The 17034-nt window shown below is 43.5% G+C and overlaps 2 protein-coding genes across 9 annotated transcripts in view; one reads left to right on the top strand and one right to left on the bottom strand.

The window, feature by feature from the left end:
- The first annotated feature begins 2696 nt into the window (after positions 1-2696).
- Positions 2697-8689, top strand: LOC118399845 (opioid growth factor receptor-like protein 1). Its single transcript, XM_052473343.1, has 8 exons — positions 2697-3340; positions 6139-6204; positions 6352-6390; positions 6545-6599; positions 6683-6761; positions 6834-6900; positions 7040-7188; positions 7352-8689. Exons 1-8 carry the CDS (start codon positions 2906-2908, stop codon positions 7965-7967), a joined length of 1506 nt encoding a protein of 501 aa, XP_052329303.1. The 5' UTR covers positions 2697-2905; the 3' UTR covers positions 7968-8689.
- LOC118400123 (death-inducer obliterator 1-like) overlaps positions 8684-17034 on the bottom strand; it is a 28625-nt gene continuing 20274 nt past the window's right edge. For all 8 annotated transcript variants that reach the window (XM_035796643.2, XM_035796638.2, XM_035796641.2 and 5 more), the window contains 5 exons: positions 16876-17029; positions 16036-16709; positions 14918-15007; positions 14616-14811; positions 8684-13057 (listed from right to left, as the gene is read on the bottom strand). In XM_035796643.2, the coding sequence (XP_035652536.2) occupies positions 9363-13057; positions 14616-14811; positions 14918-15007; positions 16036-16709; positions 16876-17029 (4809 nt within the window). In that variant the 3' untranslated portion in view covers positions 8684-9362. The remainder of the gene's footprint in view (positions 13058-14615; positions 14812-14917; positions 15008-16035; positions 16710-16875; positions 17030-17034) is intronic.

Here is a 17034-nt window from a genome sequence, read left to right on the forward strand (position 1 = left end):
GAAAATGTGGTCAGATGCGTCGTATGAAAGTTGTGACGCAATCGCGGAGCCTCTGGAGGCACGCAGGGGACAAATTAAGCTCTGTTCCGCATCACTGCGCCGCCCAAATGTTGTATCAATGCTGGGGCTCCATATAGCTCCCCATTGACATGATTTGTTGACGGTAGGTAAGGGCGGGAGATCCAGTATAAACACAACCTCACTTCCTCGAAAACTTTCTTTGCAACAGCTCTGCTCTGCCACTGCAGAGCCTTTAATAGACCACATTTCACGTTAAACGCAGTCTAGGCCTATATATTTCGCAGACTCGGTTTTATTAACGAAAATAACACCATAATCTCCAAACCAACCATTTGTCATGTCATGTTGATTTGATTTGCACACTGCATCACAACGTCCTTATCTGTTTTTGTTGTTGTTTTGTTTAACTGTATGATGGGTTTCTGTTTTGTATATAATGATTCCATGTCTAGATGTCACCCTGTGTCTTGATGTTTTAGGGGTTACATATGGAAATGAGCTATTAGCTAAATCTGTTGCAACATGTTTTCTCAGTCAGCTGTGTCTCGGACAAATAAATGAATTAAATAAATATGTCTCAGTTTGGTTTTAGCCCACAGCTATATACAGTAGCCTAACTGAACCTTTACAGCACACTTGTTTTTTGTTGTTTTTTTATAAATCTGAGGATGTGTCCATCCCCAGGGACTTGGAGAAAACTCCCCACTGCGTAAACGCAGAGCAACAACCTGCTGAATAGCAGCCATATGCTGTATTTTGGTTGTTCCGCTGACATCTGCGATGGTTTCGCGTTTTCAGTGTTCCCAATTTGTACCGGATAAGATTCAGCTGGGGATGTTACAACTACATTTAAAAAAAATATTACATTTGATCCTATATATTGCCCAAATAAAACATGTATTGTTTTATGACCATGCCCATTTACACAAAACTCTTATGAATGGTTTTATAATTATATCTTGTGAGGTAAGGCAGACAATAAGCCTAACGGTGCACTTTGGCTGCTCTATGAGTGGTCTGGATCAGTCGTAGATGTACAAGGGTTTCAGAGCCACGTTAGTAACGAAGGTTATGGGAAACACCTCGACTACTAAAGATACATCGTAAAATGGTTCTAACGATGATTTTAACACTGTACGAAGGCTCCGGGAAACGAGGCCTAGTGCTCGGTTTTCCAAAAGCATCTTAAGGCGAAGTTCATCGTAAGAACCATCGGATCATATGGTTCTAACGATGAACCGAACCAAATATGATTTGGGGAAACAGGCCCTTGGTCTTTACCCATGGTTGTGCATCAGCGAGTTTCAAAAGACGTGTCATATGCTATAGGTCAATTGACAGATCTTTAAAAAAGATATAATACCTTGTTATTGGTGTACCTTATAGGCTCATCACAAAAGGCCAGATCCTGATATAGGCAACACTAAAAATTGTTTTCCATCGGTCATGACAGGCAAATTTCATCAGACTGACTGCCTATGTGTTTAAGGCTGACTGCCTATGTGTTTAAGGCTGACTGCCTATGTGTTTAATGCTGACTGCCTATGTGTTTAAGGCTGACTGCCTATGTGTTTAAGGCTGACTGCCTATGTGTTTAAGGCTGACTGCCTATGTGTTTAATGCTGACTGCCTATGTGTTTAAGGCTGACTGCCTATGTGTTTAAGGCTGACTGCCTATGTGTTTAATGCTGACTGCCTATGTGTTTAAGGCTGACTGCCTATGTGTTTAATGCTGACTGCCTATGTGTTTAATGCTGACTGCCTATGTGTTTAAGGCTGACTGCCTATGTGTTTAAGGCTGACTGCCTATGTGTTTAAGGCTGACTGCCTATGTGTTTAATGCTGACTGCCTATGTGTTTAATACTGACTGCCTATGTGGTTATGTCGTCTATTCTCATCGGCACTGAATCTTGTAGTGATCGGTGGCATGTTATAGAGCAGGGGTACTTAACTCTTATCCTACGAGGTCCGGGGCCTGCTGGCTTTCTGTTCTATCTGATAATTGATTGCACACACCTGGTGTCCCAGGTTTAAATCAGTCCCTCATTAGAGCTGAACAATGAAAAAAGTTAGGAAAATGTTTTGACTCAGGACATGTCACATGACCCACTACAGTTGACTGTCAATCATCAAATCATTGGAATGATACATTAAACAAATATAACGTTTAGTTGTTTATTCAATTACATATGCAGATAAAAAAAAAACATGAAGAAAGACTCATTCATCATTTTCTGTGTTGTCAAGAAACCACGACTATTCATTGACCAAAACCTATGGTGCAGGGGTCGAACCAGAACCGTTAATTTAAAAACACAACATATAAATAATCAAATAATTATTAATTTTCTCGTTTTTTAATATTTCCTTTAGACAATAAAAACAAACAACAAAACTGTTTATGCGTTGTTTGATTTCTGATTCAAATGAAATAAACAAGCACTTACATCTTTTATTCGTTTTTTATCTTGTCATCTGATAGGAAATATTAATTGGACAAAAATTATACAGACCCATGAACTCAAATCGAGATTATGCCTTTAGATTTCGAGAAAATGAACTACTAAGGAAGAATTGTTCGATTCTCTCATTGACTTCTCATTCAAATCCCGGTCTGCTTGGTCTGTTTCACAAGCGTTCCCGGAAGTCTCGCGATATTGCGCCAGTGTTTCGATTTACGTTGAGTACAGAACACAGTGACAGGAAGAAACGAAAGTGAAAATGTGAACATATTATTCGAATCCGAATGCAATACATCGTGGTGGCTCTCGTCATTTAGTTAGTGATAAAACGAATATTTGTTACCTTGGAATATTTTGTATAGGCTACGGCGGAGTCCTACATCATTATCTTGTGCGCCGCTCCGGAGTTAGTGGGCTTCTAATGATAATTGGAACAGGTCTGCGAGCAGTGCTGAAATTGTCTACTAAATTGATACGACACATGTCTGGGATGTTTCTGGGGATTGAACGGTTTAGGCAGAAACGCACTTTATTACTGGTTCCAATTCTCGCCTACATGGGCCTGCGCTGGAAGTCGTTCATACCAACTTGTTGGCCTTGGCTGGAACGCATCTGGAGATTTATCATGCCAAGTTATCCTAGTCCGAATTCCCTTCCCATAGATGAAGTGGAGAGTCTTGACTCTCCACTTCAAGTAAGTGCAGTAGTGGAGCCTGAATCCATTCCCAGTGGGAAAGTGGAGGTTCCGGTTCTCAGGTCATTTGATATTGAAGATACCGATGAATACTCCTGCATGTACGACTCGACATGGGAGGATCATCCAAGCGAAGAAACAAGTGAAAGAAGGACCAAACATGTACGTATGCAGGCCCTTGGGCCCTGATAAGGTTTTTGGTGAGGTCTCTCAGTAAAATGAGTTTCAGAATACTGTAGCTCATCATCAAACGTCTTTTATTGGCACCATAAAATACAACTGCCATATTGAATTTCCCCCCAAAACTTTTAAATTTAAAACTAAATTCCCCAATCTATAACTCAATCTTTCAGAATTTTCAGATAGATATGTATTACATAAAATGCTTGCTTCAATGGCTCATACATGTGCTCTCTCATACAGTGCCTTCAGAAAGTATTCATACCCCTTAACTTTTTCCACATTTTGTTGGGTTACAGCCTGAAGTTAAAATAGATTACATTTAGATTTTGTGTCACTGACCTACACACAATACCCTCATAATGTCAAAGTGGAATTATGTTTTTAGACATTTTTATAAATGAATTAAAAATGAAAAAATAAATCTCTTGTGTCAATAAGTATTTAATCCCTTTGATATACCAAGCCTAAATAAGTTCAGGAGTCAACATCTGCTTAACAAGTCACAAAAGTTGCATGGACTCATTATGTGTACAATAATAGTGTTTAACATGATTTGTTTAATGACAAGTTAATCTCTGTACCCCACACATACAATTATCTGTAATGTCCCTCAGTCGAGCAGTGGATTTCAAACACAGATTGGATCACAACAACCAGGGAGGTTTTCCAGTGCCTTTCAAAGAGGGGCACATGTTGGTAGATGTGTAAACAAAAAAAAAGAAGCAGACACTGAATATTGCTTTGAGCATGGTGAAGTTATTAATTACACTTTGGATGGTGTATCAATACACCCAGCCACTACAAAGACACAGGCGTCATTCCTAACTCAGTTTCCGGAGAGGAAGGAAACTGCTCAGGGATCTCACACTGAGGCCAATGGTGACTTTAAAACAGTTAGTTAATGGCTGTGATAGGAGAAAACTGAGGGTGGATCAACAACATTGTAGTTACTCCAAAAAATTAAAGTAAATGACAGAGTGAAAAGAAGGAAGCTTGTACATAAAAATATGACAAAATATGCATCCTGTTTGCAATAAGGGACTAAAGTAAAACTGAGAAAAAATATGTGCCAGAGAAATGAACTTTAAGTTCTGAATACAAAGCTTTGTGTTTGGGGCAAATCCAACACAACACATCACTGAGTACCACTCTTCATATTTTCAACCATGGTGGTGGCTGCATCATGTTATGGGTATGCTTGTCATCGGCTAAGACTAGGGAGTTTTAGGATGAAAAGAAACAGAATAGAGCTATCCACAGACAACATCCTAGAGGAAAACCTGGTTCAGTCTGCTTTCCAACAGAAACTGGGAGACAAATTAATCTTTCAGCAGGACAATAACCTAAAACCTCAAGGCCAAATATACTGGAAATGCTTACCAAGATGACATTGAATGTTCCTGAGTGGCCTAGTTACAGTTGTGCATTAAATTGTCTTCAAAATCAATGGCAAGACTTAAAAAGGACTTACTAGCAATGATAAACATGACAGGGCTTGAATATTGTTTTTCAAGAATAATGTGCAATTTGTTTGGGGTCACATAGAAATGTCCTTGTTTTTGAAAGAAAATATATATTTTTTGTCCATTAAAATGACATACAATTGATCAGAAATACAGTGTAGACATTGTTAATGTTGTAAATGACTATTGTAGCTAAAAACGGCAGATAGATTTTTAATGGAATATCTACATAGGTGTACAGAGGTCCATTATCCGCAACCATCTGTGTTCCAGTGGCACGTTGTGTTAGCTAATCCAAGTTTATCATTTTGTAAGGCTAAGTGATCATTAGAAAACCCTTTTGCAATTATTTTAGCACAGCTGAAAGCTGTTGCTCTGATTAAATAAGCAATGAAATGGGCCTTCTTTAGACTAGTTGAGTATCTGGAGCATCAGCATTTGTGGGTTCGATTACAGGCTCAAAAATGTCCAGAAACAAAGAACTTTCTTCTGAAACTCATCAGTCTATTCTTATTCTGAGAAAGGAAGGCTATTCCATGCTAGAAATTGCCAAGAAACTGAAGATCCCGTACAACGCTGTGTACTACTACCTTCACAGAATAGCCCAAACTGACTCTAACCAGAATAGAAAGAGGAATGGGAGGCCCTGGTGCACAACTGAGCAAGAGGACAAGTACATTAGAGTGTCTAGTTTGAGAAACAGACGCCTCACAAGTCCTCAACTGGCAGCTTCATTAAATAGTACCCGCAAGTCACCAGTCTCACATTACATTTACATTTAAGTCATTTAGCAGACGCTCTTATCCAGAGCGACTTACAAATTAATGTCAACAGTGAAGAAGCGACTCCAGGATGCTGGCCTTCTAGGCAGAGTTCCTCTGTCCAGGGTCTGTGTTTTTTTTGCCCATCTTAAACTTTTCTTTTTATTGGCCAGTCTGAGATATGGCTTTGTCTTTGCAACTCTGCCTAGAAGGCCAGCATCCCAGATTCACTGTTGATATTGAGACTGTGGTTTTGCGGGTATTATTGAATGCCAGTTGAGGACTTGTGGTGCGTCTGTTCACCATGCAAAGCTTTAGTCAAGGGTTTGAGTCTAATGATGTTTTTATTACATCTGTCTATGTGATCTAATAACTTCCAGATACATAAAAAGGATATGACTCATAAAGTCTGCTAGGCCCGTCAGTAGCCAAGTAGAATACACGCCGGCCTTTGTTTTACTTTATATAGATCAGACACGTGGGTGTATCAGTATTGGTCAGGTGTTTCCAGTACCTGCCATTTTGTGAACTCATGGAGTGAATGTGTTTTCAGTCAAACAAGTTTAACAGGTTCAGAAGTGCAGCAAGGGACATGCAGAAGTACAGGCATGATTATCCAGTAAGTCATTATTCTCTTCACACAATCTTACACACTTTATGCTATAAAATATATCCACCTCAATCATAGTATGTTGTTGCTGCTGCTGACTATCAATTAGTCAATAGTTTGTACATAGTCTTTAGACCTTTGTTCTTGTTTCCACAGGGGCAAGAATCAAATTTGTACTTTGGCGGGCAACAACAAGTAAGCAAGTACTCATCTCTTTATGTAGTACATGGAAAAGCGGGATGATTTGAGTCATAATTTTAATTGCCAATTCCTCTGAGATTATTGTGCTGTTTTAATACAGCTCTCTGAAATATCCTCATTTCTGAATTTGCATTACTTTCCCCCCCAGGATGAAATGCCTAATTTACAGTTCTACCGTGGACAAATACCCTCCTCCCCTGATGGTGAACTATTTACTATTTCTTTCAGCGCAGTTTCAATTTGACAAGACATGGACATGTTTAACTGTAAACTTTGCTCTGATTAGGTGTCTTCATTGAGGACTTTCACAATAAATGGCACAGGAAATATTCAAAACTGGAAGAAGTTCACTCATACATCCAATGGTCAGTTTCATTTACATTTGTCTAAGTTAAGTTGTTTAAAATATTTGTTTAATACACAAACTTTTTATTTAGGTTGTTCCCACTTCAAGAACCAGGAATGAATTATCAAGCCAAGGAACTCACCAAGAAGGAAATTAAGGTACTTCTAGTAGTTTCTTTGAGCAAGGAAAGTGTTCTCTGCATCCTGCATTTACATATGTCATACATTATCTATTGACTTAGAGACAAATGAAAATGTGTTCATAATCGTTCTGAATGACAATCCGCTTCCTCCTCAGGCTTTCCTTGAAGATGGCACAGCAAAGCAGAGGCTGGTTGCATCCTACAAGCTCATGCTGGACTTCTACGGCATAGAGCTGTCAAATGACATAACAGGGGAAGTGAAACTTGCGAACAACTGGCGTGAGAGATTTGACAACCTGCAAAGGTTAGAAATGTCTTCCTTTGGTCATTTAACTGTTATTATTTTTGTGATTGCAATACACAATAGCTAAGATTTCAGCTTTCAAATTAAACATCTGAGAATAAGTGCTTTTGAGGTTAACAGTACCCTTGTATGTTTGTTGTTCTTGTGTTTTTGTTCATGGCAGAAACACACACAACAACCTGCGCATCACCCGCATCCTGAAGTGCCTGGGCACTCTGGGGTTCACCCACTACCAGGCCCCACTGGTCCGCTTCTTCCTAGAGCAGACTCTTGTCAAAGACAAGCTGTACAATGTAAAGGAAAGTGCCCTCAACTACTTCATCTTCGCTGTCATTGATAAGCAAGAGCGCAGGAATTTAGTTAAGTATGCCTACGCACACTATGAGCCCAAACATGAGTTTGTGTGGTGCCCCAAGACAATCCAGAGTATATTTGGGGGAGAGACATTCCCAGATGATAATAACCCAATTAATCTGAAACACATTGACGACAACACTGCCAGTTATCGGCAAATCGATACTGCGCAATCCAGTTATGAAGCTTCTGATAGAGGTAGCTCTATAACTATCCCCAACACTAGTCAGCACCCCACCATTGATTTTCTGAAGCAATCAGATGATCAAACTAGCAGTGAACATCAAGAGGGAAATACTAATAATTGGAGAAAGAGAGGTGCAGATAAGTCAGCAGAGCATGAACTTCCCAAACGTATCAACGTTTCAGAGGGAACGACTAACGCTGATCATGATGAAAGAAAAAATAAGGGAGCAGATCAATAAGGTTTCAAAGGGAATGAATAACACCAATGGTCATGAGTACAGATGAGCAACCAGAGGGACAGTGGAGATTGAGGGAAACAGACAGAAAATATGAAAATTATGGTGATGGGGAGAATAAGGGAGCTGCAAGTAAGCATTTAGAGAGCGAACCATGCACTGACATTTCAGAGGGCAATATTAGCACATCCCGGGATAGTTAATTGAATAAGAAACCTACCGAAGAGGTACTGCTGAGCCCAGCAAAGGAAAATGAAGAGAAGATGCCAAAAGGAAATATTCAGTGTTTGACGTAATAGTGACGATTGGAGTATTCAACCATGTCATGCACTAATAAAGGAACATTTATGCCATGTATTCTAATCATTTCCATTTATATGAACAAATGTTAGTGAATCAATTTATTATATCTGATTTCGTGTATAATATCAGTGGAATGTTAACCACATTTTTCAAAACACAAATGTTATAGTATTGATTACGGTTTTCAAACCCGCAACGATTATGTTAGTGCTTTATTTTGTAATAGCATATTTTTTAGTTTGGGGAATTTGTTGTATGGAGTTTTGGGTGAATGTTCAGCTTTGAATGACTATGCTTGCCTCAGAAGGTATTTCAAAATACTTTCTACTGCTTAAAATATCTTTAGTGCCTAGCCATGTACCACCAGGGGTGCCTAATGATTTGTATACATTTGATTTTAATAAAACAAATAGATAAACAGAGTCTATGTGGTGTTTATTACAGCCTTTGAACATTACATTTAAAAAAAAAAGTCAGATGTAATGGAAAGACAGAACCCATTAATGACAAAGATTGCCATAAAGAAGGTTTAATTGGCCAAGTTTAAACAAAATTAATGTCAACTGTAATTAGCAATACTATAGGTACATCCATTCAGTGGTAACTGCTGAACATATAGCACATACTGTCCAATGACTTCAGACTATAGCAATCAATGTTTCCTAAATTCTCACATTATCCATTCCAGATATATGGCTTATAATTTCTCTACTTAGAAAAATGTGATTAAAAACATACCGGTATATACACAAATACATTCATATTTACATTAAAGGTCAGGGAGTTAATCAGTTACTTTCATGTGTTTCTTAGAAAAGGTACTTTGACAGGAGAAAGGTACTTGTATGTAAATGACATGGTATCATAGTCAGATGAACTTAAATGACCTCAATATTAGTTTCAAATGTGATAACATTCATAAAATATGAAGTGGCAAAAAATGTTCCGACCTTTCGAACTACAAGAGTATTGTACCATGAAATCATTTGTCATGTAGAAACACATTCCCAATGTCTATTTACATTTAGTTATGGTGTTGAAAGTAAAAGTTACAGGATTGATTTACTACAGTGAATTGTCCTCAAAAGTAAGACATTACGATGTGTTTTTATCAGTTTCAACCTCTGCAGGTTTATCGCTCTCCTTTGGGACATCAGATTTGTTTGTTTCTTTTTTGTCTTCTCTCTTTTCTTTGCTCTTGCTCCTGTCGCGCCTGTCCCGGTCTTTATCCCTCTCTCGGTCTCGTGCTCTGTCTCGGTCGTTGTCTCTCCTGTCAGACTCTCTTTCCTTGCCTCTGTCCCGGTCTCTGCTCCTGGACCTGTCCCTTCTCCTGTCGCGGTCTCTCTCCCGGTCTCTGATCCTGGGTCTGTCTCGGTCGTAGTCTCTCCTGTCAGGCTCTTTCTCCCTGCCCCTGTCTCGGTCTCTCTCCCTGTCCCTTCTCTTGTCCCCCTCCGGCGCCCTGTGTCTGTCCCCCTCCGGCGCCCTGTGTCTGTCCCCCTCCGGCGCCCTGTGTCTGTCCCCCTCCGGCGCCCTGTGTCTGTCCCCCTCCGGCGCCCTGTGTCTGTCCCCCTCCGGCGCCCTGTGTCTGTCCCCCTCCGGCGCCCTGTGTCTGTCCCCATCCGGCGCCCTGCGTCTGTCACCTTCCGGCGCCCTGCGTCTGTCACCTTCAGGCGCCCTGCGTTTGTCACCCTCCGGCGCCCTGCGTTTGTCACCCTCGGGTTCCCTGCGTTTGTCACCCTCGGGTTCCCCATGTCGCTCTCCCTCCCTCCCTCTGCTGCGCTCCCTCTCCCGGCTTCGTTCTCTCTCTCCCCTGTCTCTCTCCCTGCCTCTGTCCCACTCTCTCTCCCGGCTCCAGGGCTTGTCCTGGCCCCTGTCCCATGGCCTGGCTCCATGGGGCCCCTCTCTGTCCCGCTCCCTCCTGCGGTCCTCAGACAGGTCCCTTTGCCTTTCCTCAGACAACTGAGAGGAGCCAGGGATTGGCTCCCGGTCTCTGTGGCCCCCCTCAAACCGACTGGGCCTGTCTCCACCGCAAGGTTCTGAGCCCTCTCTGGTGGAGCTGCTCCTTCTCCTCATATCAGGCGAGTGTCGTCGCCAGTGGTCATCCCTGTGGGACTCTGGGCTGTGACCCCCCATGCGGTTTGGTAGGGGTATGGGGCCCTCTGGTGGGGTCGGGAGCAGAGGCCCACTGTGGCGAACTGGTCTTAAGTCCCCTGGACTGTCAAGGCGATACTGGTCAGGTCCTCCAAAATGCTGTGGTGGGGCCCCACGGTGGTCCTGAGGGGGTCCCTGGTCATCATAAGACCCCCTGTGTGGTGGTGGGGAGGGTGCTATAGAGCCCCGAAACTGGTTAGGTGGCTGGAAGCGCTGTCCACCCATATCTCCACTGGGAGGCGGGCCTCTCCGCCCCTCATACTGGTTGTGTGGAGGTCCTCTGTAAGAGGGGCCTTGTGGGGGAGCCTGGTTGTCTTTGTACATGTGTGGAGGGGTCTGACCCTGGTGATGGTCCATGCCCTGCTGGTAGGACCCAACACTGACATTGTTGTACTGATCTACAGGGCCTCTTGGTGGGTCAATCATGTGGGCGTGGGACCCATGATCCCCAAAATGAGAAGGTGGACCTCTGGGCCCAGGGAAGTGGGATGGAGGAGGTCCTCTGTTGTCAAAGTGGCCAGGGGGAGGCCCTGTGAAGGGTGGAGGGGGTGCTCTGGGTCCAGGGAAGTTGAATGGAGGAGGGAGTCCACTGATCCTTGGTGGAGCTAAACCGTTTTGCCCGTCAAAATTGGGTCTGGGCAGGCCATGGCTCTCCATGAACTGGCCTGGAGGGGGGCCTTGCTGCCCCATGTGCTGGGGAGGCATGGAGCCCATGGGGGCATTGAACATCTGGGGAGGTGGGGCTCTCGGGCCCATTGGCTGGAATGGAGGAGGTCCCCTGGGTGGCATCATGGTCTGGGGTGGAGGACCAGGGGGGGCCTCATACTGCTGCTGAGAGCCTCCCCATTGGTTCTGATAGGGAGGATAAGCAGCAGGAGGCGGCCCATACTGGGAGTACGGAGACTGGTTGCTCTCCACTTGCATGGGCGGAGGAACTTGAATGGGTGGAGGAGGTCTTTGTATAGGTAGAGGGCCTGACAAGGAAGGAATACTCTGCATGGGTGGTGGCCCAAGCATTGGGGGTGGACCCTGCATTGGTGGTGGTACAAGCTGGGGTGGGAAGGTGGTTGTTGGGAGAATGTCAGGAGGAGCGCTGTAGTCCATGTAGCTTGATGTTCCCATATGTGACATGTGGGAGGATTGAGTGTTCACCAGGGTGGAGCTATCCTGGGTGACATTCTGAGACAGTACATTTATTGTAGGTGAAGCTAAGGAGTTGTTGTTTGTGGACATGTTGAAGTAGCCAGATGAGGTAGGCTCTTGATGGTTCTTCTCAAAACTAGAAATCTCCCCTGTTTTTAAAATGCTGTCTGCATTTGGCCAAATACTGTATTTGTCCAAGTCACTCTTGGTTGGGTCGACTTCCTCAGATTCAACAGTTTGTTCCTCCATGTAATTGACCTCCGTAGCAGGTTCTACATGCTCACCTAACAGGGGAATGGAAACCTCTGTTGCGTCTGATTCCAGAAAGGGAAGAGAATCTGTTATAACCTCTTCTTTGGGCAGTGGTGTTTCTGGTTCTTGGACATCAGTCTGTGGTGGTGGCGTGGTGTCTTTGGCAGGAGGCATCTCCACCTTTTCTATTGAGTCTGAGGTTAGCCTCCTGGGATCCCTACTCTGCCTTGGGTCCCTTCTCTGGTTAATCAAAGGAGCAGCAGCAGAAGATTTCACAAACTCTTCAACTTTTTTGCCCAGCTGCAGGAGCCGACTGTTGGCCAGTAGGGATGGTGAGATCAAACCGTCTGTGACTGAGAACGAGGCAGCTGATGTCCCTGTGGCCAACTTATTTTCGTGGATGGAATCCTCCTGCTCCTCCAGCTGCTGTTTCTGCTCCTCAATCTGTTTGTTGAGATCCTCCACCATTTTCTGCTGTTTGGTCAGATCCCCGGTGGCCTTGGCTTGACCAGGGCCCTCAGTCTTGACCTCCTCAAAGATGGTGTCATCCTCTGGGTCATAAGCCACATCATCCACATCTGTAGCCTCTGGCTGCTTGATGACCTCAGGTTCTTTAACTGACTTCTGGGGTGCTCCATAGCCCATGCCTGGGTCATATTCCTCCTCTGGGTCATATGGTCTGTCATCCTCATCTTCCTCCACCTGCTTCTCCTTAGAAATCTGTCCAAATTGCTGAACAATGGGATCTAGCAGAGTAGCAGGCACAGCTGAGATGTCAACAGCACCATGCTCTGAGGGAGACATGGAGGCCTCAGAGTCTTGCCTCTTGCTCCCAAACAAAGTCTTCAGGATGGTCTGAAGGGGAGTGGCATTGGCAGCAGATGATGCAGCAGAGCTTGAGGCAGGTGACTCTATGTCTGTAGCAGGGGCTTTGACAGAGGACAGGAAGGACAGCACTGATAAGGCTGCCATGGACGTGGAGGAGGTCTCTGAGGAGCTGAGAGGGGGAGGTGTACCTGGGGGGGTTGTGCTAAAGGGAAGATCCTGGGTGTACCGCAAGGCTTTCTCAGCTTTGACTTCAGCTTTGATGGTGGTGGTTGGTTTTGGAAGGCCAGTATCATCTAGGTCTCTGATTTGGATCTTGGAACGCTTCTCTTCAGTCTCCAAAGAGGCTCCAGCACGCTTCTTGTCCTTCTGGCAAATCACCAACCCAAGCAGGAGGTTAGGGCGCGCTGGTTCAAGTCCTACAAGGCAAAGTTAAAACAATTAGTGAAAATGGAATAAAATGCATTCTAGAACATATCGTTTATCCACTTACATACTTGTATACTGTATATATCCGATAGATTTGTCTGCTAAATGACTAACATTTCCAGAGATAATTTGTTTGAAGTGAAACTGAAATGAGAGCTTGTTTCAAATGCTAGATGCTATGGACGACAACAGGATTTCACAGACCGGGAATCACACAGATCACAACAAACCAAAACGGATCACAAAAAGGTCTGTTGATTTAAAGCCACAAGCTGTGGTCTTCACTCTCCATTTCGAATTGTTCTAACAAAAAAAATATGAGCACAAAACACCACATGTATAATCAGCTTCAAGTATAACCATTAAATTAAAAATATTAATGTGTCAAAAGAATACAAACAAGAATTGTAAGCTACAGACAACCTTTATAAGAGTGCTTAGTCATCACACTGCTGAGCAGTCTTAAACTCCGAGAACTGACTGTCGGTGCTCTGCATGTTTCTGTTGTTGATCGAACATCACACTTTGCAGGTACACAAAAACGCAACATTCGCCACTTTCACAAAGCTTCTCATCTTGCTAGATTGTCATTAGCATGCATTCTCATGAAGTCACATGTCAATATTAGTGGACATCTCCATATTCTTTACTATTCTATATAAAAACTGACAATATGTGTTGTACAGTGCATTCCATTGAACTTATATGCAATGTTTTTAATTATGACACTACTTATCCAACCTCTGCTGACAACTAATTATATGAGTGGCTAAGTGTTTGTTTCTTCAATTCAGTAAATGTTTGAGATCCATAGATTCTTCTCTTGTCCTTCATCTTCTTTAAAACCCCAACATAAGTAGAACCATCTCTGTCCAAGGCTCTCCAAGCTGGACCTCTCATAATAACTTACCATGGCTTTCCAGGCATTGTTGGTGGTATGGGATGGACTAGGTGTAGGTCAGGTGCTGCCCATTCAGTTATGATGTGTGGGTACTGGAGATGCAGGCAGATCCACTAACACAGTACACCAAGTTGCAGTGAGGAGTCATTTAAATGTAACACACCGTGGCATTTTCAGAAACACCATCATTACCCAAACATTTCACACGAGTATCTACAGAATAAAAGCTGAGCCAAACAACAGGCTGAGACTGACGTCTAAGGCCACACCAACCTGTGATGCACAGCATCCTTTATTTAAGACCGACGTGTGATACAAGGTGATATACACACAGAGAGTACACTGGGGGCATAGAACAAGTACAGAGGGATGTTTTTGGAGGAAGGCAACAGCAGAAGTACATGCTCGCCCCCTACAATGTATATCATAAATCAACTTCATGAAACAAGCTCTCCTTTCACACAGAGGAAAACTAAGTAAATGAATAAAATCCTGAACATAGTGACCACTCTGGACAAAACTATCGACTGACATTATGCCTAACTTAATTGTCTTGAGGTATAGAGACTTCGGCACATCATATTCAATCCAGTGTTTGGGTGTTAGGGTTATCAGAGGCCTCTGTGCGTCTCCCTGCAGATGCTTACCTGGCCCATCAAAAGGTAACAGTTTGGAGGGCAGGGGGTCCTTGGAGCTCAGGGGGATGAGGTACAGGTCTTTGATCCGGCGGTTGTTGTTGGCGACCACTCCAAAACGCTTCCTACTGCTGAAATAAGAGAAGAGAGAGACGTAGGCAACCTCCTCTTCCTCTGTGGCTGGATGGAACCGGATCAGACACAGGTCCTGGAGATGAGGCAAAAACAAAGAGGGGTGTAACTTTAGGGTCCTCAACCAGGAAGTAGGTTGTGTATAAATACCGCACATTATTAGATTGTGGTGGAAGCTTTACCTTGGACAGAGATGTCTTCAGTTTTCCCACATAGTCCCACACAGTGCTGGGAGAGATTCGGCCTCCAATGTGGATGGTGTCAGGCAGATCCTGTACAGGATTAACAATGTCACCTTTGTGTTAAACTCAGATGATATTACCATATATTCAAACAAGTACAGTGCCTTCGGAAAGTATTCATAATCCTAGACTTATTCCACATTTTGTTATTACAGCCTGTATTCAAAATGGATTAAATCTTTATTTTCATCTACACACAATATCCCATATGCCAAAGTGAAAACGTGTAGAAATTGTAGCTAATTTAATGAAAATAAGTCTATGAGCTTCTTTGCAAAATTCATCAAGCTGTCAAGTTGGGTGTTGATCATTGCTAGACAGACATTTAAGTCTTGCCATAGATTTTCAAGACAAAACTGTAACTAGGCCACTCAGGAACATTCAATGACATCTTGGTAAGCAACCATGTATATTTGGCCTTGTGTTTAAAGTTACTGTCCTGCCGAAAGGTGAATTTGTCACCTAGTGTCTGTTGGAAAGCAAATTGAACCAGGTTTTCCTCTATGATTTGCCTGTGCTTAGCTCTATTCTGTTCTCCATAGTCCTTGACAATGACAAGCATACCCATAACATGATGCTGCCACCGCCATGGTTGAAAATATGAAGGGTGGTACTCAGTGATGTGTTGGACTTGCCCCAACCATAATGCGTTGTATTCAGGAAATAAAGTTAATTTCTTTGTCACATTTCTTGCAGTTTTATGTCAAAATCTGTCACAAGACAGTTAACCCACTGTTCCTAGGCCATCATTGTAAATAAGAATTTGCCTAGTTAAATAAAGTTTAAATGTGTGAGGTAGTCATTCAAAAACCTAGTTGACACGCAATCTCAATTTAATCCATTTTAAATTGAGGCTGTAACACAACAACATTTTGAAAAGTCAAGGGGTGTGAATACTTTCTGAAGGCACTGAAGGCCAAAATGTAGTGAGACTTTCACTATTATCAAATATAACAGTTATCTTAGCAGTTGTTGTCTTCGTTGTGGTTTTTCTTAGCTCACATAAAAAAACTACAACTACCAGTGATGTAATCTTTTCTAACAAATTAATAACCAACCTCTTTCAGGTGCTCAAAGGATCCTGAGACTAGGTATGCTTTAGTGACAAACTTGGCCACGGTGTGCATGTTGACTAATCCTTTCCACATCATCTCCTGGCCATGGAGGAAGATGGCGGTCTCGCCCTCTGGAGGAGTCTCTGACGAGGCAGCTTTCTGCACGATGGGCCTGGGGATGGAAGGTGGAGGAGCCGGGGGCATGGGCAGAGGCCCCTTGGGCACCACCTCCATCACTGCAACAGGAGCGGGCTCTACTGAGACGGCTGGTCTTGAATAAGTATCTGCTGGGAAAGGTCTTGAATAGGACTCTGTTGGAATGGGTCTTGAATAGGTATCTGTTGAGATGGATGCTACCATGGATGCGTCTGGGGCAGAGTGGGTGACCGTCACTCCAGAGCTGTGTCTTGCCATGCGGGGATCTCTGCGGGTGATGCTGACAGAGGAGACGGCTGGTGCGGTGATAGGGGCTGGGGTCTGGGGCGGAGGAAAATGGATGCTTGTGTCCTCCTGGTAGGGCAGGGGCTCAGGGACTGGCGTCTCACTGCCGGAATAAGAGACCGGGGCACCTTCACCTGAGGAGGACCTGGACAAGCGCCTCACCTCTTGCCTCATTTCAGGCTTCTTGGAGAGTTTGGCCTTCTTGGCGGCTGGTTCATCGTCTGCAGACTTCTGGCCTGGAAGAGGGGAGACAGATGTTACTTAAACCTCCTAAACCTTCAAATCCACTAATCAAAGTTAAGTATGGAGTAATAAGAATGAAGATATGAGGGACATATGCGAGGGGAATTCAGGAAAGCGTAAAGTTTTTATGCCACCGTTTCTTGCATCATTTATTTTTACCTGTGCAGATTTTGCAGTTAAGGTCAAAGAGGTGGGCCCTGTGTTCGGCTGTGGTGTCCCGCATCATGCTGAAGATGTCTGGTAGGGAACTGCCACTTTTCACCCCCACCTGAACAGAGCCAGAAGAGGGAGCGGAGCTAGCTTCCTCTAGTTCCTGAA

Source organism: Oncorhynchus keta, chromosome 21, assembly GCF_023373465.1.
Source record: "Oncorhynchus keta strain PuntledgeMale-10-30-2019 chromosome 21, Oket_V2, whole genome shotgun sequence".
Classification (NCBI taxonomy): Eukaryota; Metazoa; Chordata; class Actinopteri; order Salmoniformes; family Salmonidae; genus Oncorhynchus; species Oncorhynchus keta.

What these genes read in the sequence shown, in the direction of transcription:
- LOC118399845 (XM_052473343.1), top strand. Translation starts at nt 2,906, where the DNA reads ATGATAATTGGAACAGGTCTGCGAGCAGTGCTGAAATTGTCTACTAAA. An exon ending in ACTTTGGCGGGCAACAACAA is followed by an intron (nt 6,391 to 6,544) that starts GTAAGCAAGTAC and finishes TTTCCCCCCCAG; the next exon opens with GATGAAATGCCTAATTTACA. An exon ending in AATACCCTCCTCCCCTGATG is followed by an intron (nt 6,600 to 6,682) that starts GTGAACTATTTA and finishes TGCTCTGATTAG; the next exon opens with GTGTCTTCATTGAGGACTTT.